At 40.5% G+C, this 24,699-nt stretch overlaps 1 protein-coding gene across 9 annotated transcripts in view; it reads left to right on the top strand.

Annotated features, from left to right (window-relative positions):
- Positions 1-24,699, top strand: part of NAV2 (neuron navigator 2) — a 422,583-nt gene that overhangs the window by 263,800 nt on the left and 134,084 nt on the right. For 7 of the 9 annotated variants that reach the window (XM_066997396.1, XM_066997395.1, XM_066997394.1 and 4 more), the window contains 4 exons: positions 8,856-8,928; positions 16,825-17,098; positions 18,614-18,682; positions 22,222-22,379. In XM_066997396.1, the coding sequence (XP_066853497.1) occupies positions 8,856-8,928; positions 16,825-17,098; positions 18,614-18,682; positions 22,222-22,379 (574 nt within the window). The remainder of the gene's footprint in view (positions 1-8,855; positions 8,929-16,824; positions 17,099-18,613; positions 18,683-22,221; positions 22,380-24,699) is intronic. The other 2 variants (XM_048050015.2, XM_048050013.2) reach the window with 1 other exon arrangement.

The raw sequence follows: 24,699 nt of genomic DNA, 5'->3' as shown, positions 1-24,699 counted from the left end.
GTTGCTTCTGGTGCTTAGCTGTTAGTTTCTTTGTGTAGCACTGAGCACTTCACTCTTGAGTACTGGAAATGGATCACAGCTTATACAAGCGTTCATACAGCCCAGAGAAATCAACTTGGTCTCCGTACCTTGTTAGGAATTTTTCATTTCCAGCCATTGCTCATCTGCTGTAACTGGGTGAGAATGGCTATTTTAATTAATTAATTTAAGGTAATAGATATCCATGATGCCTTATCCTTTGGCTTTTTGAAGTAGGACTATTTTTGTGTGTTTGACCTGCCTGAGGACAACCACAACAGTAAAGTTTAGCTAAGTGATTGTGCTGGAGAGCTTCTGTAGGAGATACAACCCAGGATCCAGGTGCAAGGCAGGAGGGAGCACGACTGTGGTGGTGTCCCAGACCAGGACAAGTCAGGAGCAGGTGAAGCTATGACCTTCAGGCACGAGGACGTCCATCAGCCACGGCGGAGAGCACACACTCTGCCTGGGAACAGGCTGTGGCAGCAGCTCTCTTCCCAGGGCTCTTTTTTTAGGAAAGAACAACTGTCCATGGCCATGCTGCAACAGCTCCTTCAAATGACACAGCTATGAAGTGATCATTATGTTGTTATGTTTTTTTTTTTAACTGTATTTGAAAAATGAAACCAGGACATATGCTGGTGTCCTGTGATTCCACTTGTAGTAATTGAGAATCTGTAACTTGTGTTACTTAAAATTAATTATGGCTGGTGGGTTGCTTTATTTTTTATAAATAATCATTTAATTAGTAGGATAGTCCAAATGAAGCTTTTTTTTTTTTTCCTGAGGCAAAAACTCTGTGTATTTTTTTTTTTTGCTACATGAGTTTCATGAAGTTCTGGGTTACTGCTGCGAATTCAAGCTAATAGTCTTCAACCTTTGGGCTAGTATTTCTGAAAATACAACAGAGTGTACAAAGGCCAATGCTTACAGTAAGGAGTAGTTTTAGCATTGGTCATTCCTTTAAGCATTTATGCTCTTAAAAATAGTGGTTTGTATAGCATTCAAGGACATTTTGGGAAGAACCGGATACATCAGATTCACTAGAGACATCGATCGTATTTTACATTTAATCCCAACTGCACAGCACTAGAAACACAGCTTCCAGTCTGAAGCCCCAGATAAAAGAGGATCTCCTGGGAGCAGCCACGGAAAGTGGAAAGGAAATGTAGGTGGGACTCGCTGCAGCCCTCGCCACGTGTTCACTGAGCACAGCTGTGGCTTTTTCTACTGGTCCTGTCTGCAGTTCGATGTGAGATTTAGTGCCCTTAATGGGCAGTCAGTGTGGTAGGTGCTAAACTCCAGTTGAAACTCTGTTGAAACCAGCAAGGAGTTTCATTTGTAGTGTCCTAAATGAATGGCTGTCCTGAGGCAGGTTAGACTGTTGATAATTTTTGCAAAGCTGAAGGTGTCCTCTTCATTTAACAAATCGTAGTTGAGGACATCTCAACATTTCAAATTGCACACAATCGTCATCTGCAACTTTTCAGATATCTTTAAGGCTTGATCCTGAAAAACTGATCAAAAATAGTATTTCCAGGAATATTTTCTTAAGAATTGACTCTTTTTTCCCCTTTAAGAAAATTTCTCTCTTGAAAGGAAAAAAAATGAAAACGAAGTGAGAAGCTGAACGCCCAAACACACTAAGGAAATTTGTGCAAACATTGCATCTGCTTCTTCATTCTTCAACAGTGCCTTGCTGTTCAGAGATGCATTGTGCAGAAAACTGGGGAGCTAGGGTACATGCCCTTCCTCAAGCTCCCTGGGGCTGAGGCCGTTCCCCTCCCAGTACAACTGGTGGCACCATCTCCTCCCTGCGTGGGGACCTGGCTGTTGACAGGGCTGTCAAAAGCCTTGCTTTCCATGCTTACACACGCAGGCGAGCAGCAGAAAGACCAGATTAGCTTGGCAAGACTTCTGAGTCGCGTGGGATTTCCTAAAACCATTCCATTAAAAGTGTCCTCTGAGATTAGAAATGTGGACATCATCAACTGGAGCTTTCTCTGTGGTGCTTACTGCACGCATTGTGTTGTGAGTGCAACTGTGGATATGCTTTTGGTAAAGGAAAATTAAGTATGGACAGTGACTTCATACCATGTATGTACTGTAAGAACCAGGGGGGTGTCTTGTGTAGCGTGTCTCCAGGTTCTGTGCATTTTACGGTACTTTTTTTTTCCTAGGCATGCTGATATAAGCCCCCCTACAGTCACAGCAGAAGAGGTCTTAAATCATACGTGTCGTAAAGTGGAGAAATACTATTTGTCCCATTATTTTTCAGAGGAAGAGCTTGAGGTACAGGAAAGTAAAGGTTTTACCCAAGACCACAGGGAATTGAATGCTGGAGATGAGGCTGAGGCTAGGTGTCCAGCCTTCATTTAGTGCCTAAACCGGCCTTTTCTCTAAAAAGTGAAAATAATGCATTTGTAACAGAGAAGGTCAAGTTTTCACATAAAAGTGGAAACAGCGTAGCCATGAAAATAAATTTTAATTTCTGAGGATATATATGTTATAACTGGGATTCAGAATATGGATTAGCTTCATTTGCCCTTATGTTGCACCTGTTATTTCAGCACAAACATAACCACCAAGTTCTGTCAATGTCCTGAAACTTAACTTTGCAAGATCTTTTTATCCAAATAGTTAGGGTAGCACATGAACAACGTATTTCTCTAAAGGAGCTTTATTTTGACTAGAGTAAATACCAATGAAAATGTATTTTAAGCTAAGCGATAGTAGTTAGTGTTTATATTTTCCTTAGGAAAATGGAATTTGCAATTTTTCCTTAGTATGTCTTTATATATACGTATGTGTAGGAAATAGTGTAAAAAGACTATCAGACGTTATCTGAGAGTGGAAAAAGAACAACAGTCCATGAATTTAAGGATTGTCAAAGATTTTCCAGCTCTTCATAAATTTCATGCTATAACAATATTAAGTATAGAAGCTTGATCTGAAAATACAGACAGGGAGTACATTTTGCATTCAGAAACAGCTTGCTGAAAACAGCTCATGTTTGGCTCTTTCCTTGTTTTCTACGTTGTATGAGAAGTCTGCTGTAATATTGCATAAGAGTTCATGAAGATATAAAATTTCACATTAAATCAATCTTCATTTTCTTCCTTTGAAAACTAATACACTGGACAGAACGTGGAGCCTGAAGTCAAATGGAAAGTCCTGTTCTGAATATAAGTAGTGGTTTTTCTGGATAAACTCAAACTCCACATCTATCACTGTAAAAGCTGGGAGCAGAGGTCTTGCATCACAATACAAGAACCTTCCCGTGGCTTCCAAGGGAAGGAACCTACAAGAAGTTTAACTCCGGTTGTTTGAGAAAAACATCTGTATCTGTCAAAAGGGCAGCGCTGTTTATAATTTACCCTGCTCTGTTTGACTTGGTGGACTTGACTTGAGCTTTAGGTGTAGACTGTTTCCATATTCAAGCCTTTGTGTAACATAATCAATGTTCAGCATATATCAGTGCCCACGCTGGGTCTCCATTTACAAGCTACAGAATAATGATATTTGTGGGTGGGTTTTTTCTTTGTTTCTGCTATGCTCTTTTCTTCTTATACAGGCTAGGGCATGTTTCCTAGGCCATTTTCTTTCTAGCACTGACAAGAATAGAAGTAGAAATTGCTATTATATGACAAGTGCAAAAACATCTGTGGGTGTTGTGGCCAGCGTTGCCAGAAATACACAATTACTGTAAGGTACATTATAAAATAGAGGGAAAACTGACTCATATGCCCAGGAAAGTAATAGTGCAGTGAGAATTAAATAAATGAAGTTGTTAAATTTGTGTGTATTGAAGTGTTATAGATGCTAGGAAGGAATGAGGAGCGTGCAGGTCTGGTGGGAATGAAAACAACCATGTACAGGGATGTACTTGTTATAATGTACTTAGAAATCAGTGAAGACGTGTGACCACAAGCGTTTAATGCTGTCTTTCCAGCCAGAGGCTGGTGGGCAGACCGGTGTAACAAAGAAACTGCTGCTTCCACAGGCTGCTCTGGTGCTGGAAAGTTACGTCCACGCATGACTTCTTCGCCAAGCTGCCTTCTGCTCCCAGCTTTCCGGGTAGCAAATGCCACCCAGGGATTCACGTTACAAGGGAGTTTTCAGGCAGCTGACAAAGCATTCATTTCGCTTCTGCATGTATGAGAATGGCAGTTGTGACACCTCGACTTCTGTTCAGGCGTGAGAGATTAATTCTGTGAGGTTTTATTTTTTGATACAATCTCCTAATTAAACGAAAGCTGTCTTATGTATCATAGCAAAATGACAAATGTGGATAACGAATGCTTGTAAAGTAGCAGCTCGGGCTGGCAGTAGAAAAAATGATCACTGAGGAACTCAACTGTAACTCTTATTTGGATGAACTGCTCTTTTTCTTTCAATTATCTTGCGTAGCAAGCAGAACAAATAACGTGCTTTAATAGCTAGCTTAAACAACTTGGGGGGAGCTGGGGACATCTAAAGCTGTTTGTGAGGAGTCGGACCACAGGCAGTCCTCCGGGGGTGTCTGGTCCCAGGCAGTGGGCAGTGTGAGCATCCTCTGGCGACAGCCGGCTCAGAGGAAGGACAGCCCCTGGAGGTAGGCAGCGGAGTTCGGGGACGTCTGGGCATAAGTAACTGTTGTGTCGGGTGCAGAACTGATAATGCGCTTTGGTAGATGGCTCTACCGTGAACAGCTCGTATGCTGCAGTTTGAAACTGCAAATTCATGAGATGCTTTTGGCAAGGAAGCATAAGAAGGCAAGGCTCAGTTTTGAACTCTCCTGGCAGTGTGTCTGAGTAAGGTAATGGCTGTGGATGTCTGATCCTGGTTTTCCTTTTCCTTTTACATAGCTTTCCCCTGTTTTGAGTAGGCGGGAAATGAGGGACATCCAACTCCCATCTTTCCTGCTTTGCCCCTGCCGTGTTAAATGCTGGTTGGCAAAGCAAATGAGAAGACAGAATAGTCAGCCAGAAATTGTAGCTCACAGTATTAAAGAAAATATATGCTCCCCTTTGGCAAATCCACAGTCTTTTCACATTGGCTCGAAGGGTTTAAACAGTATGCAGACTTGCCCGAGGAAGGGCCCTTACAGTCTCAGCAATGACTTGCTGCTGAATAATGTAATTTCAAGGGGGCCACTGTACTTCATGTCAGAAGTCACAACGCAGGGTAGATGGATCTCTACTGAGCTGAGATCTAACCAGAAACTTCGCTTCTGTCAGGGGTATATCCACCAAAGCGGTCCAATTACCATGCTGCCATTTCAGAAGAGCTAACTATCTCCAACACTTTATGAAATAGTCGATCTTTCTCCATCAAATACTATTGGCAGATTACAGACAGTTAGCTCTTACGTTAAGACAGCAGGGGCTAGAGTTAGCCCTTCCTTGGAGCTTTTGTAGGTAAAATGAATTAAATATTGCACTGTTGGAAACTCTTCTCTTTAAACAAGCAAAATGATTTCCAATGCATTGCACTAATTGTTAGGATAAGGTGATAAACCAAGTTTAGGGCTCTTCACTCAGGCCACTGGCAACAAAACACTATTCACAACATAAGCTACTTAGCAAGACTTCAGTAGCTTTCTTACCTCCAGTTTTTACAATAAGGAAAATTGGTGATTGCTTCCCTCTCTCTTGCATCCCAACAGCACTGTTTCCATACTTTCAGCTCTGGGATGCAGAAGACTGCTCCCTGTTAAAGCATTTGGCACTTTGGCCTCTTAGGAGACTCCACAGAGCCAAGTTGAGTGTGAGTCCTCCACTGGAACTGGATGGCAGTCACAAATCATTTTTGTGTGGGACAGGACACCAGCCAGTCATTGTGTGGGAAGTACTTTGAATTCCCACCAGCACTAAATTTTAATAATTTCAGCTATAGGCCTGCTTTCTGCATTTCATTTTCGTCTTGAATTTCCCCACATTTCTCTGTTTTCCTTATTGAGCTCTATTTTTTTCCTTCAAAATCAATTAATTACATGCCTGTCATTCTGTTGTATAATGCTGTTGGTACCGCAGATGATATTGCACAAATGTTAACGGAATCAGTGCTGTGTTTTTGTCTTTCAGTTCTGTTGTTTCAGTGAATTCCTTATACATGCGATGCTATATATCCACGTAAGATCCTTATCTTAGCGGTTTATTTTCTTGTGTAAGAGGCCTGCTTTTGCAAGCCTATTATTACACTTTATTTCATCATGCTGGTTTCTAAGTACTGAAATAGGATATTTTCCGGTTTCCATAAGATTTTTTCTTAGGAGTTATTGACTGTAATGCATTCTCATTTTTGATAGCCCACTTCCTGTAATCTTTTTTTCTGCATTTTCTACTGCTCTGTTTTTTCCCCTCGTTCTTGCCCCGTATCAGTGGAGCACCACAAAGGCTCGATCTCTCTGTGCTCAGCCAGGCATCGCAGTCGGTGCAGCAGGGTACCCTGCTTACCCCATGACAAGGCAGCGTGGCCCAGCTCTCTTCTCCCGTGTTACAAACACGCAGCTCAAGTCGTCGTGCTCTATGCGGGAGTCAGCCGTCAGCCTGGGAGCGGGAGCCGTATCACTTCATTAGGTGACTAAAAACGCTTGGTGAAAACTGTGGCTTCGTCCCAGGGAAGAGGTTGCAATGATTTTACAGGGCGCTCCTTGAATCTGAGCCAGGTCTGCAATGAGCATGAGGTCAGAAAGTCAGCTGGGACCACTATATAGCACCAGAAATAGGGGCATGGATGGGGAGCTAGCTAGCTACTCAGAAGTTAGTCTTGATCCTGTGGTCACTTGGACCTAATGGAGAATTAGAGCAACGGTGAAGGACCTGGGAGAAGCAAAGCAGTTTAGGGCTCTATGGACTGCAAGAGCTCCTTGGAGTTTCTACAGCTGCAGATCTGGAGTTGAGATGAGATAGCGCTTATCTTTTACTCATTAACCAAAATAACCCTCCCGACTAGGAGAGGAGAAGCCTACCCTGAGTTATGGAAGGCTGGACTTGTTCTTGGAGTGGTAAAGACCAAAGTCTTGATAAGTACGGGTGGTGGAACTGGGTAAGAAGATGGATGCTTTTGCGTGGTGTTTATTCTAGAAAAGGTGAACTTTGGCTTTCCAGTCCCAGGTCACCTCAATAAAAGAGCTGTGTTGAAAACCTGAAAGGGTCGTTGAACACTGAGGAAGGAAACTAAAGCAGATTGACTGCCGTAGCACGTTGAACTGTGGATAAATGGACCTTTGGACCCTACATCCTGCTATAAGCTTTCAGACCTGAGCATTGCAGGCAACTTGGTGAATCTATTTCCAAAGTATATCTAAAACTTCTACCAACCTCATCCTATCACAGTGTTTTAACTGTTGAAATCCCAGTTAGGTAATGCCAATAACTTTTTTTTTTTTCCCTGATAACAGAGAATGTTTTTGGTGTTATATTTATAGACAATAAATGAAACTGCCTTGACAGAAATCCATACTGGGGGTTTTCTGACAGCTTTCCTTGTAGGGTTTTTGTTTTTTTATATGTATATAACTTTGAGGAGGACAGGAAATACAGGTCAGGTGCTGTAAGTGCAGCCTCTCAAGTGCCTTAAGCCCTCATTTTTATATTTGTTCAAGGGCAGGCAAGAGCTGGTCTAGAAGGTGGATCTTTCACGTCCTTTTTTGGCTGTGTCCAAACTTCACAGAAGAAAGGTAGTTACGTGATAGCAGTTGTGGCGGCTGGAGTCTGTTTTCCTTACCTATGAAGTAGAAGAAGTGCTTGAGATGTTATGGGACCTAATTAATGTTTGCAAGATGTTCAAACATGCAGACACTACATGATCACTTCCTAATTGCCCCAACACAAGCAGAAATTGCTTAGTGGTATTATCTGAAAGTCTTCTGTGTAACCATACATGTAATACGTGATATTTCCTAAAATATTGTGGAGGGTTTTGTTTGTTTGTTTTTTTGTCTTTGTTTTGTTGTTTCTGTTTGAATTTTGTTTGGAGGTTCTAGAGGTCTCTAAGATTTGGCTTGTGCATGGAAATGCTTTGTAGGAATCTGAATATGACAGCAGACCTTTGGTGGGAGCTCGGTGGGAACGCAGGCACGAAGCTACAGCTAGATCTCTACTGTAACACTGACTTATGAGGGGGAAATGCCAAACTCTCCCAACCTTTCTGGAGTTCACTTTGTTGAGTAGGATTCAAATCTTGTCTGTATGTGGCACTTGTAGTCACTGGCGTTCAGAACTGTTGTGCATATCCTGTCTGGTCAATTTATCCAATGCTATTTAGTACAGTTAGTTGTACCATCTCTCTGAAGGGCAGGATTTACCCCACAGTGAGAGACCGGGGTTGTCTGTCATTTCTGACATGCAGAGAATGCCGTGAGTAAACATATTTTGGATTCCAGCTGGGGTTTCCAGTTACAGTTTTTATATTTGACTGCTTTTGTGGCTGGAAACTTTTGCCAGCTGTCAACTTAAGAGCAAGTGGCAATCTGCCTCCTCAAGCAAATGTGGCCTCCATGTTTATTTTCAGTTTCACGTTTGTTATACTCATTGTAGGTTAAAAATCCTGGCATAACATCCTTGACCCTTCAGTAAGATATGTAGTCATCATCTTTCATGGTGCGAGTATTAAATAACTTGCTTCACGCAAGTACGAATAGCAGAGAGTCCAGACCCACATAGTAATCAATTTTGGACTGTAGTAACTCAGGAGGCTTCATTTTGTTATGGTTTCCGCATAATGAGCAAAGGGACTTTTTATGTGATACAAAGACTGAGTGCAATAAAGTGTGGCGGGAGATTAAAGTAAACAATTATTACAATGCATATTCTTTTGTGTCTCCTTTTTTTTTTGTTGTTGTTCTTGAATAGATTGAAAACATAGATGCATGCCTGAGTTTCTTGGCTGCTAAGGGAATTAACATACAGGGGCTGTCAGCAGAAGGTGAGTCAATTGGTTGTTTAAGATTTCATTTTAAACAGCGAACTTGAATTGCTGCTTGTGATTGTAACCCGCACGTGCTGTGTAATGGAAAATTCAAGTAATATGAATAATATAAGCTGTTGATGGTCTTTACTCCTTTTTTTCCCGTTCTCAGCATGAAAGGTAGGTAAAATATGTATCTAATCTCCACACGGCTGACTTGTAAAAATAATTAATCTAATTCAGTAACATCTTGGTTTATGTCTGTTAAAAAAGAGATTTTTCATCTAAGTCATATAATTGATACATGGGTTAGAGTGTAGATTTTATGGATATTTAATAACTGTTGGGGGCTGCTTGTCTGTTGAGAGAAAAGGTATTTAGTTCCTCATTCTTCAGTTGTTCTGTTGTCTGAAAAAGGATTCTGCTTTTTTAGATTTAGAGTTCTAAAACTGTGATTCCAAGTGTAAAAAAAAAAAAAAAAAAAGTATCGACCTTGAGTTAATCACTTAGCTTATAAAGAGCACCAGAATTTCTTAAAGGCTGACTCAGTGTAGGATACTCCTCTTCACCAGTGCGTGATGTATGTCAGGATGTATGGTGCCTGGTGCTCAGAAGCTGTTTAACTGCTGTCTTATTAAAAGATCAAACAGATTTCCCTAATTCTCATCACCAGCTTTCACCTCTGCTTTCATTTAAATATGCTGGAAAAGCATTTTGGTTCAGAAGCTGTTAAGACAAACTTTGAATGTATTATGTGACAGCTTCTTCAGCATTTCACAGAACAAATAATTGGATGCGTGGCATCAGGTGAGACCTGAAGTTAGATCTGGTGAGTAAGTCTCTTTGCAAGCTTAGTTTTGAGAGGATTACATTGTCAAATCGTGAATGTACTTATACTTGTGTGTGAGGAATTTAATTGCCTGTATGTGTAAAGCCATGTTTTCTTCCTCTGAGGGAATTCTGTCACTCAAACAAAGGAGGCAGGAAAGGATGTGTAGGTGTGGTGGGCTGACCCCAGCCCACAGCGAGCAGCTGCTCGCTCACTCCCCCACGCTCCCAGCAGGACCAGACAGAGAATAGGAAGGGCTAAAGTGAAAAAACGTGTGGGTCAAGATAAAGATAGTGAAATAAGTGGAGGAAAGAGGAAGAAAAAACCAAAAGTGATGCAAAGGCAGTCACTCACTGAGACCTCCCACAAGGAGACAGATGCCCTGCCACCTTCTGAGCAATGGCCATGTCCCCAGTACCTGGCCCCTCTGTTTTAATGCCGAGCATGACGTTATGTCGCAAGGAATATCCCTTTGGTCACCTGGGGCCAGCTGTCCACGTTGTGTCCCTTCCTGACTTCTTGTCCCCCCCAGCATACTTGACGCTATAAAAAGAGCGAGCCTTGTCACTGTGCGAGTACTGCTCAGCAACAGCAAAAGCACTGGTTCAGCCACAAAGCCAAAGCACAGCACTGTGTGAGCTGCTCTGAAGAAAATGAGCTCCACCCCAGCCAGACTCAGTACCACAGGCGAGGTAACGCATCGTGTTAGAACAGTTGGCATAAATGGAAAAATAGGTAAAATGTAATTTCTGTGTCCAAAACCACGTCTTTGATTTTTATAGATAATCTAAGATCTTCTGTCTGTAAACCTTGCCTGTATCCTTATACAATCACAAATAGAACGCACCTTTGCTCCTTTAAAAATGAAAGAAAAAAGGAGGGATGAATGACAGTCGTTCAGGTCATGTAAACCTACAGAGTTTTTGAAGAGACCACCGAGTCTTCTCTGTGGGAAGAGAAAATGTTCCCTCTCTTGGCCTTGGCTATTGTCAATGCCCCCCAGTGTCTGTGAGCTCTCGTGGACATGGGGTTAAGGATTTGAGACCTAGTGAGCACAGCGTGGAGGGGGAGCGGTGACAACCCGTGCTGCTGCAGCTGTCTCAGGCCCTCAAGGAAACACTGGCTGACCGCAGTTAAACCTTAAGCCCTGGCACCGAGGTGGGACTGCGCAGGACCTCACTCCATGCCACCCTCAGGGGTTGGAACGGACACAGCTGGATCACAAAGATACTTGTTTTAATTTCTGTCTAAGTGGAGCAGAATGTGACTCCTTTTTTTTTTTTTTAGTGATGCAGTGTTGCCACCCATACATGTATTGCGCATTTGCTGGATGCTGAGGTCAGGAATTCCCCCTTCCAGAGTAAAGTCTCTTTATTAGTAAATAACAGGTGCTTTTTTGCACCCCAAAATGTAAATAAATGGTAGTTAGTGGTGCTGGAATGTATTTTTAAGCAGTTGAAAAAATCATTTGCACTAATACTGAATTTAGAGTTAATATTGTTCTGTTTAGTTTAGTGCTATTTTATCTTGAGTATGTTTTCTTTCCATTCTTCTTTATTAATATGTGAGCTATATGCTTTGAGGTTATGATTCAAAGTCTCAGCTGAAACAAACTTTCCCGTATTGACCATGAATGTTGTTTATGAAACGTGTTCCGGATAACCACTGTGGATGAACTGTATGGTGAAACCACCATGTACCCAAGTCTTACATACGTACACCATCTTTCAGAAGTATTCCCAAAATATTTTTAAAAATAAAACTACAACAAAATTAAATATTTTATTTTAAAAAACATTATTGAAAAATTACAACTAAAACTTGCATTTTGGCAACTTGCAAAATAGTTTAAATAATCCTTGCTGTCCTCTAAAGGAAGCCCCCTACATCATCCTGGCGTATGAGATTCTCCAAGCCACTTTAATACGTGTATTTTGAATATAATTTCAGGAAGCTTGTGACGGTTTATAAGCACGGAAAACAAAGTAGTGGGTATTTAGTACATTTTTTTCTAACCTGATATTATGACAGCTAGTAGGAGAAGGGCTAGCTGGACGCTAGCCGTCCTTTTCTGTAGCTTATCCTTCAGCTGGGTTAGAATGCCCATAACAAATCTTTTCCTCCTTTTCAGCCCAAGTACCACCTGCCTTATATGCCTAGATAGCTCAGTTACAGTCAGGATTCTCATGTCAAGAAAAGAAGGTGTGAGCTAAAATTTCTAACAATAGAAAGTTTGTTTACTAAGAAATGATTAAACAGAAAATGCAGGTCTGAGTTCGTAATAAAAGCCAATTTTAACTTCGATGTGATATGTAAATATTGTAAAAATGTAAGATATTTCATATTATTTACCTGTCTTGCAGCAATGCGAAATCTAAGAAAAATAGCAGATTAATTGGTGAGAAAACCGTCAGCGTGCAAAATTGACAGTCCAGTGTTCACACTGGGGAGGGGAAGGCATGTTTCATGTTCATTGCTTTGCTGCCAAATCACAAGGCCAACTCAGTAGCACATAGGTTATCCCATATTTTCTGCTGATTTCATATCTTTTTTTTCTCTCATGCTGTTGCATTTTCTAGGAATTAACATATTAAATCATATGGAAGCTAAGAAGAGACCAGTAATGCCTGCTGAATGAGAATATTTACTGGCTTTGCCACTAACAATAAAAAAAAAAAAGTGACTGCTAAAGAGAGGGGTGAGAAGGAACATTTTTTTATAAAATGAAGCTAAAAGACTAGAATTCAACAAGAAATTTAAGTTTCTGTTCTGAGAGACCATCCTTAGTTGTGCTGTGGAAGGCAGGGAGAACCAAACAGGAGAACACAGAATCTCTTCAGAGTGTTGTAACCGAGCAAGCAAGCTAGTGTTTCTGCACAGGTTGCCAAGACCTGCTAGGTCAACTGCAAATAATTGTGTTTACTCCACTGGCAGAGCCTCATCTAGGAGGAAGTAAGAGATTGTGATTGCTTACAAATGGAAATAAACATTAAAGCCTCTCGTGAGTTACTTGAGAATATGCATTTTTCAATAGTGCAGCTTTAGTGTGGAGGGAAGTTGATAATGTTTCCAAACTAGAATTTGGATAACTCCTAAATACTGAAATAATTTGGGATTTCATATGTAATACCCTTCCAGTGTCAAAACAAAAAAAAAAAAAGTCTTGCTTCAATGTGTGACACAGGCGTTTATGGATTTACGTATGTGACACAGTACTTGTATGGATTTAGGCAGTGAAGATACTTAAGGATCTGTGTTCTCTGAGGATGACCATAGTATGCTAGAGATAGGCCCCCTACTTCAGCAACATGGAGCCAGAGAGGTGTTCCCTTCTCAAAGATTTTGAACTCTTAACATCTCTATTTGTAGTTCCTGAAGAAAAGTATGGAGATGCAATTTCTCTTCTCTTCTTGCTGCTGCTTTTGTTGTCTGTCACTTTGAGCTGTCTGTCCACACCCACACTCTTACTCGTTTCTACAGCTGGGTTTTAGGCTCATGGAGCTGCAGCTGCCCAGCTAAGCTTGCCATCCTTCACACACTTTCCTTACTGCCAAGGTTTTGAAAATTATGGAGAACATAAATGTGCAGTAGAAACTCAAACTGAATTCAGAGATAGCAGCTGCACCTCCTCTGGGTAACAGATTAGCTGGATAACGATCAGCTGAGCAAATCATGAAACCATAAAGCAATGAAAGGAAACATCTTACTAGACTTTGGAACCACTACTATGGAACTTAGACTTTTGCCTCTGAAATGAAGTCTGTGCTTCTGTAGGTAAATGGGTTTGTGTACACACTCTGCAGTCTTGCTGTAAATCCATTTTAGTTCTTTTCCAGTATCAAGGTGGAATTTTTGTTTCCGTAGCACAGATGCCCCACAAAGCTCTTTTGGACGTACCTGAGAGAGTGTGTGTTCACTTACCAAGTTGCCAGATTTTGATTCTACCACACAGCCTGTGTGTTGTTAAGATTCCTTTGGTCTGACAAATTCTGTATTTTTTTGGCATTAAAAAAAATGCATAGATATAGTGGGGGTATAATAATACCTTTTTAAATTTTGCTGCCCTGTTTCTACAAAACTCCCAATATTGTTTATACTCAGATCACACTCCTCAGCAGAGTCTACAAAGTTCATCCCAGCACTCTTCTGGTAGCTTTTATCCCTAAAGTCAGCTCAGAGCCAGTCAGCTTTGAGCTTGTGGTGGCTGAAGTTGAGTCTGTCTGTACTTCACAGATATATCCAGGATTAACTGTGAAGTACATGTACTTCTCAGAATTTTGTCTTAAATTCAGACCTACTTTTGGCTCTTTCCCTCCCCTGCCATCATTCATTATGGACAGAATTTCCTGCTTTTTAAATTTTTTTTCTTTTGTTTAGCAGACCATTGGGTCTCACCTGTTAGGGGAATGAAGAGGGGTTGATGGGGACTGCACGCAGAATTCCTCAGTGGTCAACCATAAGAGGCTTGCGCAGAGTGACAGAAGCATGCATCTGCTATCCCTGGGCGTGAAAATTACGTATATATGACAGCCCGGTTTTCTGGCAGGAGAGATGCAAGCTGCGGAATATGCAGTGGTTCTTAATTTGTACTCCTCCTAGCCGATTTGGCTAACCATTCTGGTCCATGTAAACTAGCTGAACTACTGCCACATGCTTTCCGGAATCAGACGCAAAATAAACTCCTGACTAAATAACAACGATAGGCCGTTTTGGTTGTTCTTCCTTGGTTTGCTTTGATCTCTATTTTGTATATAATTAGTTTATGATTTGCGGAAATTTCATTTGCAAGTTTTCAAGGGATCAGATAAGGGCTTTTCTCTGCTAATCTATCCACCAGACCTTTCTTTTCTTTACCTTTTCCTTCTTTCACAAGGTATTTTTTCATTGATATTTTTTTCAATTTCCAGTAAGCCCAATGTATTTTTGCGCAGAAAGAGATGATTGGCAAGCTATAATTGTAGGTGAAAAAAGCAGCAGCAGAGCCATTACAACATGGGAATTCCCAAAGGGTTGGATTTGCATGGATTGACTTTAAAGCCAAATTCCAGTCTCTTCTAAAATATCCCGAGCGTCTGAAATACACAAAACCAGTTTGGGGCTCCAGATTTAAAGTGAGCGGGTGACGTGCTTGCCCTTATCTGGGTTGCTGCACTTATTTGAGCTGCCCGGTGGCCAGGACAGGAGGCAAGGCAGGAGGCAGGAGAGGCTGGGCAGACAGACAGGGCGCTGTGGGGTTGAAGTGCTCTTCCTGTGCGAAGGGCAGGGGCGAGCTGCCAGGTGAATTACCTCAGTCTGTCTTTAAGATAAGGGAAACAGAACTACCTCTAAAAGTCCTGCCTGAAATACTGCACTTAAAACCCAGAGGGAAAGAGGCTGCTTGTTCTGAAACTTACTAAATTGTTTTTTGTCACCTTAAGCACGTCAGAAGCAGGTTTCTCTTCTGGTTACGACAGAAGACGCATAGCCACAGAAGTTAAGTCGACGGATTTTAGGTGGGGTTATTGTTTTAATCGCCTCTCACTTCACATTGAAATCAGGGCCTTGTTTTCAATTGCGTGTCGCTTTGCTAAGTTTAAACATGTAGACTCACATTTCCTTTATCTCCTGGCTGTGATTTCTTTTATCTCCTGGCCTGTGTTTGTGCAGCTAAGCTTCCCAGTGCCTCTGGGGCTGTTTAGTTATGCTTTGGCCTGTGATTAAATGATACTTTCCTTACAATTCCCATGAGTAAATTGAGTTCTTTGCTAGAGATAAGGAAATCCTTTTTACTGTTCTTTTCTGTCTTTTGCATCTATTTTGCTTTATTGTCTGCTTCCATCCTGTGTCCTCCCTAGCCAAACACAGGCAGATTAGACAAGGAAAGAGCCTCATGTAAAGGGTGATGGGGGAGACTGGGTTTGTGGCCTGACACTGCACGGGGGCAGGAGTAGACTGGGAAAGGGAGAAACGAGCAGGATTCACTGGGATCCCACTGTCCAGGAAGAGGCTAAAGTTGCCTGAGAGAACAAAGGAAGGCAGAGGATGACAACTCTGAGCGCTGGGATTGATAATCCTTTAAATGAGAGAGCAGGGCCCTGGTGGGATAGAGCACTGCTGGAGGAGCCAGACTGCAGGGAAGGAAAAGGGGGAAGGAAATCGAGTCAGAGGAGAGGAGAGGAATGCCCTGGGTCTGGGTGATGACCAGGACTGCTTAGAGAAGGTCTCAGGGTGACTGAGGACATGAATATGGGCCCAAACAAAATTAAGGAAGAAAGTAAATTAGATCAGCTGCTAGGAAGAAAAGGTAGATTGAGGCTTAGCTAGGGAAGGAAACAAAAGTTGGATGCTTGTATAGGAAGGGGAGCAAACTCTTAATATGTGAGCTTGATATTTGCTGGGCAAAGGGCTTGTGGTTAAGAACAGAACCTTGCTACACAGCAAAGATGAACAACACACTGAGAAAAGTGACTGGGAGAGGGAATAATGGATATAGCAGAGCCCATGAATTTATTCATTCACTGTCAACCTATCTTTAAGTACGTCGGATATCCATTCTGTATTAGCTTGTGATAGTATCAAATTGCCAATTATCTGGTTTAATACAGCAGTCTTGCACAATAATCATGTTTTCTAGTGTATAACTTGCACCAGATCTTCTTAATGGAAATGATTAGTCTGATGTTCCAGAAATGATACAATGCAGTGTGGTAACTGAGTAGTTTTTCCTCTTCATGCAAATTTGGGACTGTGAAATTATTTACAGCATGATGTTGTTAATGCATTTGTTGCTGTGTTTTTTGTTGTCTTTTGTTTGTTTTAGTTACTTCAGTTTAAAGGAACTGTTTAAAGGAATTCTCTTTTTAAGCACACTAACGTTAACGCAGAAAATAGCAGAAATGGAAGACGTCTATTGCACTCACTGCAGGGGAAAACTTATTTATTTGTAGTTGGTGCTCAATGGTAATCAGCTGTAATATCAATGAGATTTGCAGAAAGTCTGTCATGTATTGAAGGAAACGAGTTCAGATGGTGTTAAGAAGACTGCACTGTCAAAAAGAAACAACAGCTGATGGCTGATTGAGTAACTCTTGAATATTGCCTTACAGAAATCAGGAATGGGAATCTAAAGGCCATCTTGGGCCTTTTCTTCAGTTTGTCTCGATACAAGCAACAGCAACAGCAGCCACAGAAACAGCAACCACAACACCATCCATCCCAGCAACCTCCCCCAGTGTCCCAGCAAACAGGGCCTCCATCTCAGTGTCAAGTCGGGCTACAGCAACAGCAGCAACAGGTGCCAGCTTCACACCAAACTCAGTGCCAACAGCCCCAGCAAGCTGCACAACATCAGTTAAAAGCACAACCAGAAATGCAGTCAAGGTGGGAAAATTTCCTTTTTTTTTTTTTTCATTGTTTGTTTGTTTTTCTTCTTAAAGGTCTTCAAGAGTCAAAGAAACTGCTTTCTTTAGTTCTACTCTAGAATAAAGTCAGTGTTGGAAATCGAATGCTGGGTAGCAATTGACTTCACACCTTTGGAAATCAAAACACGTGCTTAAATATTTTCTCCATGCTAGAAGTACTCGGTTCAATGAGTGCAGAATACCTGCAAGGCCACCGTATTTTATAAGGATATTTTTCTCAGCATTCCTTTTGCTTCCTTCTACTTGCAAAACATACATATCCTTGCTATTACAGAGTATATACTTTGGACACGTGAAGACCAACTGCAGTTCTGAGTTTACGAGAATATTAGTCCTCACTAAGAAATGGAAGGTTCTGATAGTTGTAGAAGAAATAGAGCTCATCACAACTGGTGATGGTCAAAATCAAATCTAAGTTTACTGGTCAACAAGAATAAGTTGCTGGCTTACATGAAAAAAATGTTCACTGTTAGTGTTTGTTGGTGCTCTTAGATCAGAGTATAGGTAACAGAGGGGGGTCTTTGTATCTTGAAAGTCTTTAATCCTACAGGTGTTCTTTGTGGGTTAGAATAAAAGCCATTGATGAAGGCAGTACTAGTGTGAATACATTTACAGCCTTCTGCTTATCTGACCATTCCACTGTTAAGGGGATGAGCATTTTAGTGGGAATAAGTGGGCAGGATGAAAGGCTGAAGTCATATTTGCTACTCTCTTAGTGAAAGCTTATTTGTTTCAAAATATCACAGGTTAAGTTAAGGCTGATTGGTGTTAAGATAACACATATCGGGGTGAACACTAGCGTAAGTGCTGCTTTATGTGGTATATAGAGAGCTTGAGTGAGGCCTTCTAAGAGAGACACTACTCTGAGCTCGTTTTGGTTTGCTTATGTTTTTCGTAATGAACCATGCTTATCTTAGATGGAAATGGCATTTTGGTGTAATTGAAATATAGTGTTGCTACAGCATGTATAAACTTGTGCAGGATATAATTACTGTAAAACAAGGATGTATTTGGACATATTTCTCTGATTTTGGTGTAAAAAAACGTAAGATGTATGGGATCATTGAATATTGCTTTAATATTTTCAGTCCATTGTGTGGATTGTGCTGGGTTTCAAGCAATTTAAAAATAACCAACTTTGAGGCGTTAAATGTCATAATGTGTATATATATACACACACACGTGCACTTAGTATATAGTAAGCTGAAATTGCTCAGATGCTACAGAAAATCATATATAATAAGTTGAGGAACTGAAGAGTAATACAATGTGAGTTTGCATGCAGAATTGCATCTTCATTACTTTATGAAAATTGATTTTGACCTAAAGTTGTAGTTAGGCAAGAAGGCTCTTTTTCTTGAAATTTATAAAAGCTCCTTACTCCCTTAAACTAGTTACTAAATTCAGTGGCATAAAAAACCAAAAAGTTTCTGTGCTCAATGATGTCTTCCACTTTTTCTTTCCTGTCATACAGTGCATCTCCCAGGGACTCATCTCAAAGCAAAATCATCCGATTCACTCTTGGTCAGAAAAAGTCTTCTAGGTTAGCATTTCTTCATCTTTCGCAAAGCATGAATAATCCTTTTGCAATATTTTTGGATGCATGCGTAGGGTTCATGCTGAATATATTTACTTCCTTGTTTGTAATCAGGCATCTTAAAAGCAGCTGAAACATGCAAGTATTGGACCAATTTTAACTTTTTTCTTTTCTTTTTTTTTCTCTCCAAGGCATGGCCCACAAGAAAATAATTTTGTTTTCTTATCCTTACGAGCTTTTGTTTTTGAGAACAAAACATGGTTCTGGGAGTGCTCTCCCCACTTTCCCCATCTGTATTAGTTGTATTTAGATCTGCATTATTGAAACCAGTAGCGTCAGGCTAGTGCTGTCCCAGCTAGTAAGTGGACCATTCCTCGCACACGCCATGTGAGCCCAAACAGCATTGTGTGGGTGTTTCCATTGGAGCTCCTGCACTCCCCAGTGTTCTGAAGCTGAGAATATCTAATCTCCCTGAAAATGATAAATAGGTATTTCAACTTATTTTTTGTCCTGAATCCCACCTTGGTTTGCGTGCCAGCCCCTATGGCCATTTCATCTCAGCACTCATAAGGATTGCTGTAAGTGTTACTAATGTGGTTATTAATCTTAACTTTCCTTTTATTACAGTTATATAAAAAAATGTTTTATGAGGATGCTTTATATAGTTCTACATTATTAAACTATTCTGTATGATTTTTGCTAAGCTGGTGTACCATTATTTATGATTGTATTCAGCTTGGCAAGTTTGTATAGATTGTTAGTTATGTATAATTTGGATTTATTTCCCCCGTCTTACTTCTTTTACGACAACAGTGAAGGTCTGCATTATAACCCCTGTTAAAATGTTCCCTGTTTCCTTTTTGTGTTCTCTCTTGATCATGATTATGACTTGACAGTTCGTAGTTGCCTAGAGGAGATGCTGAAGAGTAGTAACAGAGAGTGTCCTCTGAGCTCGGTGCCCTGTCTGCGGCTGCAAGAAGCCAGGAACGTCTCCCTGCACCTAGATTTTTTTCCTAGATTTCACAAATGCCACTAAAATATTTTGGCCTAAGACCAAAAGTATGGGCTAAAAAGATCAGTCCGTTAAACTACAGGAAAAAAAAGTAGGAGAGATTATACTTTCTTCAAGAGTTTTTCTTAGCTCATATGTTTTTTATTCTCTGTGTTTTTATTGGCAGTGACAGTCCTGATTGCGTTTAAAACTTGCCATTTCTTGAGTGGTCACAAGCTTTGAGTAGCTTCGTTTACTTTAAAATGCGAGATTTGCAAAGCCTGCGTGGGCATGTGTGGGGAGCCTTTTCTCCTGCCCATCATGGGGACACGTCCCTTGCCTCCTGTCAGACACTAGGAAGCTCCCCTCTAGTACTGGGTGCTCTGGTGGCCCCGCTGCGGTGCTCGGCCCCTACTCGCAGTGTTTCGTCCTTCTGTAGAAACTTACAGCTGAGGTATCTTTTGTGTTCTCCCTACCCATGAGAAACCTAGCTTGTTTCCTATGAAGCAAAACGAGCTCTTAGGGAACTTTCTTGTCTCAATGCCCCCCCCTCAATGCCCCCCAAGACCTACAGAAGAGCAGTGTGGCAGTTGTTACGAAGAGCAGTTGTTCCTTCCCCTGCAATATCCCTGCTTCTTCCCGCATAGTCTCCTCTACCGTGGATGAAGCATCTCTGGGGGGTTCCCATTTGCACTTTCCCGCAGTTACGGCCATGTACAACTTCCTAGCACCCCCCAGTGTTGAAAAAGGATGCTCTTCCTGGCTAAATTGAGGGGCTTGTCTAAAAGGCTTCAACAAAGTAAACCTCAGAACCATGATGTGCTGTGACAGATCTGCGGTGATTTGAGTTTGTGAATGATTTTTTGCTTTCGTAGTTGAATGATGCCCTGATGTTTTTTCCCATTTTGAGCTTTGTAAGCATGTGCATGCAGCTGCTGACATTTTTGTTCTTTTCCTTCATGTTTCTTTCCCTATTTCCTATTTCTTCACTAGTCTTTGAGAAGCCAGTTTGTTTAGGAAGTGCTGCCAGACTCCTTCCTGGCTTCTTTTCCTTCCCATGGGCACAGCAGTGATTTGGTCTGTTGCGTCCCCATTCTTGCAGATAACTGGGACTTCTGCATTTCAACCTATTATTGGCACAGGTTATTTAAGACAAATTGACTATTTTGTTTTATACAGAACAGTGCTAAAGAGATTCTTCTGTACAGAAAATACAAAGACAGCACAGAGAAGTCCCCGTCAGTGCTACTGTATGTGACACGAACTGATACTATCTTTTAATCCTTAATGTGATCTTGTTGCTTTTCAAAACTGTGAGCTGTTTCACTAATTCTCTTCTGTGTGGATTTTGAGTAACTAATAAATCTTTCAATGTTTTATATTTCATCAATTTGGAATGTGGAAATATGCTCATTGGCGCACAAAATACAGTGCAGACATGGCAACTGCGTGTATAAACATTGACTTTGAAGGACTCAAGCACACACATTGTTCTGAGATGCGATGCCTGTGGCTTTCCTACTCATCAGGCTTTTTAGAAAATTCTACCAGTCCCCTTTTGCCTGAAAAGCATGCAACAAGTATCCTTTCCTGTCTACTTGTTCCAGTATCTGAACTGCCTTTTTTTCTAGGTAAATATCTAAATCTTTTAAATATGGGCTACAGTAAGGAAATGCAAAATTGGAGAGTCCTTCCCTGAAACAGCTTGCTGCTATCCTTTTTCAGTTTAAACCAGAAGCTTATACCTGCTCACTGACAATGTGGCTGCCCTAAGAGGGGAAACATAAGCTTTGTGTGATTTTATGGGTGCAAATTAAATCCAGTTAATGTTTTGCTGGGCTTGGCCATTAGGCTTTGTAGCTTTCAGACCACAGCTGTAATGTGCTTCCCTACAAGGAAAAAGGCAGCCGTATTCTATCTCATTGTTATTTCCAAAATAAGCGTAGCCCTGTTCAGCAATCTGGTCTAAGAATAGTAGTGTCTCATTTGGCCTTAAGCTTGCAGCAGTGCTATTACTGCACTGAATATACTGCAGCTATTTCTGATTTACAAGATGTACAGCAAGTGACCATTAATGAAAGCTGAATCATGGAAGAAGGAGCTATATAGAGAAGGTCTGATTATATCACCTTACTCGGTGGGAGGTAGTTAAGTATATTCTTTGTTGAGTCTATTAGAAACAACTTAACTGTTTGCCAATTCTGCTATTAGTCAACGTAGGCAGGAATTTTAGAACTGGATCCTGAAATTTTTTGAGCCAAAAACTCTCATGGAAAGATATTAAAGTATCTGACTAAATGGTTTTGGTTCTCTCTTCTTTTTTTTTTTTTTTTTTTTTTTTTGCCTGATGTGAAGCAATTCAGACTTGAACTGGTTTACCTTGTATTTTTCATCTAGGATGATTTTTTGATTTGTTCTTTCATAAGGACAAAGACCTTAAAAAATATGTTGGTGGTGTCGATCCTTTTCTTTTTCAGCTTACTCGTGGTATTCCACAGTTGCTTTCTCAGAGTTCTTCTTTGTATATCTAATCTTATTGTAATTCTTTCATCAGGCTTCCAGGCCCTACCACGAGGGTGTCTGCTGCAGGCAGTGAGACCAAGACTCGTGGTTCTATTAGTGCCAACAATCGACGCAGCCAGAGCTTTAACAATTACGACAAGTCTAAGCCTGGAATTCTCCCCCCAACACCAACAGGTAGCAATGAAAAAGGTGAGTGCTTGAATTTTTTGCATTCTCAGTTTTTCTGAATAGTGGTTTTATTCAGAGGAAATTGCATTTTCCACTAAGTTCCAGAAGTTGTAAGACTATCTCAAAGTGGTAAGGGGCTCTTTGCAAAAACAAATCCTTATAGAGCTTTAACTTGATGTTTACTCTTACACACTTCTAAAATAAGTGGTGCGTTCTCCAAGTAAATTTTTAATAAACGTTTCCACGTGACTGAGGCTGATAAGTTTTTATTGTGACTACACTGGGTAGAAGATATCATTTCTACGGCAGGCAGTAGGCAAAGAAAAGGTGTAACAGCACATATGGCAATTATATATGAAAGGGTAGATGAATGATTGTTTCTCATATACCTAAATATATCTGTACTAATAAGGATTGAAAGGTGGTTAAAAACAGGTTAAATACTAGCAGTCATGAAGTTTTAGCGTGCAGGTGCATTTGAGTTCTTCCCAAAATATACTTAGTTTAAGCATGTTTTCAAAAGGGAAATCAGTCCCCCTGGATCAGAGCTGGCTTCAGTGACTACCTAGTGAAAATCTTTTTTTGGATTTCAGTGTCAATCTAGTTTAAATTAATGGCAATCGTTTTACTAATTTCATGTTTTCTTGATCAGCCTCTTGTAGAACTACAGTTAGGAACAAAGCACTCTCCAATGACAGTATTTTATAAAATGAAAATTTCTATTGTCATCTAAGTTGACTCCGGTATAGATAATCAGATTATTTCTAAACTTGTGGAATCCGTTGTATTTTTCTAGGTAACTTGTCATAAAAAGAAATTTCCCCACCAGGTCTTCAGTTTATAAAGTTCAGTACTCCTGATACCTAAAAAGCAGATTAGTGAAGGAATGTTTGCCTGGACATCCTTCATATTGTCATTTAGGTTTAGTTCTCCTTCTTAGCATAATGTAGAAAAAAATAAATTCACTGTTTTTAGTTATTGTTATAAGTAAATAACAGTAACTTAGCTCCTTGGCAGAATTAAATTTGACAGTTTATAGAAATTTAGATTATAGTCATTAAAAATGGTAGTGGCTTACAGTGTAAGCAGTCCTTTTTTTCTCCTAGATTCTGTAACTCCTCCTTTCTTGTTAATTCTTCAGTATTTTTGCTCTCACTTCAACATATTGGCTCTATCATTGTCTTAACCATCCCTCTCACCAAGCAAAAGCTACTGGTGCTGACAGCAGTGTGGTTTACATCTCTTCCTTCTCCCCAAGATAACTCGTCCTATGTAAAACTGACTCCACAAGCTTGATTGCTTTACAGCATTTACAACTTTGAATTTTTCTGTGGTAACTTTTTTAAGATTTACTGTCTTATTTCAGTAAAACGTAGTCATTTCTCAGCCATGAAACCAAATGATAGCTTGTAACTGTGTCCTTGCAGAATACTGTAGTATTGATACTATCAAGGGATCTTTTTATTTCAGGATGAGCAGGATGATTTATTGCTCATCTCCCTCAGAATGAGCTTCTACAAAACGTCACAGACAGTATTTTGTTGGCTTGATACTAAAAAGGAAAAGTGTGTTCAAATCTGCTAAAAGAAGAAAAGTGTTAATGTTCAAGTGAGAAAGCTTCATAAACGGCCTGGATGTGTTTAGCTTTTCATTTTTTTAACAAAAAAACTTTTTAGCAATCTGCATTGTGTTTCAAAATGGCCAAGAACCTCAAAACAACTATCATATCTTGGTATTAAGCCTGAATAAAAACAAAGAAACCCCAAATAAATTTCAAAAATATAACAGAAGGATTTGAGCCCCGAAGGACTGTCTGTTTCAAAAGAGACGTGGCATGAAGAGCCCTAGATGCTTTTAAACCTGAAAAGGGATTTTGGTGATATTCTTACCTGATTTGTTATTCTGTTTGAAGATGCTCCTGAGGCAGCCCTCCTGTTCATTGGCATGAGCCATGCACAGGCTCTTCCCAGCTAACGGGGGTAGATACCCCCTACACCAGAGTCTCTTAAAATATCAGCAGACTATAGCTGGCCTGGGTTCTGTTGCAACAGTTGACAGAAATTATTTTTGTTCGAGACTGAAAGAAATAAAAACTAACTGTAAATTATAAACAGAAATTTAATTTCTTATGCAAGTCTTCAGTAGTACTTGCAGCCTCTGTTTCTCTGATTGTTCAGCCTGGTATGCCAGTCAAGGACAAGGAAAGGACACCATGTGGTGGGGTCTAAATGGCATTGGTCTGTTGGGACCTCTGAAGGCTTGCTCTGTTTTAGGGAGTTTCCTTTCAGGAGGAAGATACTTGGTCCTTGAATGCTGTAAAGATGACATTTACAATATAAGA

This window comes from Anser cygnoides, chromosome 5, assembly GCF_040182565.1.
Source record: "Anser cygnoides isolate HZ-2024a breed goose chromosome 5, Taihu_goose_T2T_genome, whole genome shotgun sequence".
Lineage (NCBI taxonomy): Eukaryota > Metazoa > Chordata > Aves > Anseriformes > Anatidae > Anser > Anser cygnoides.
Note: the sequence above shows the minus strand (reverse complement) of the source record. Positions and strands in the feature narration are given on the sequence as shown.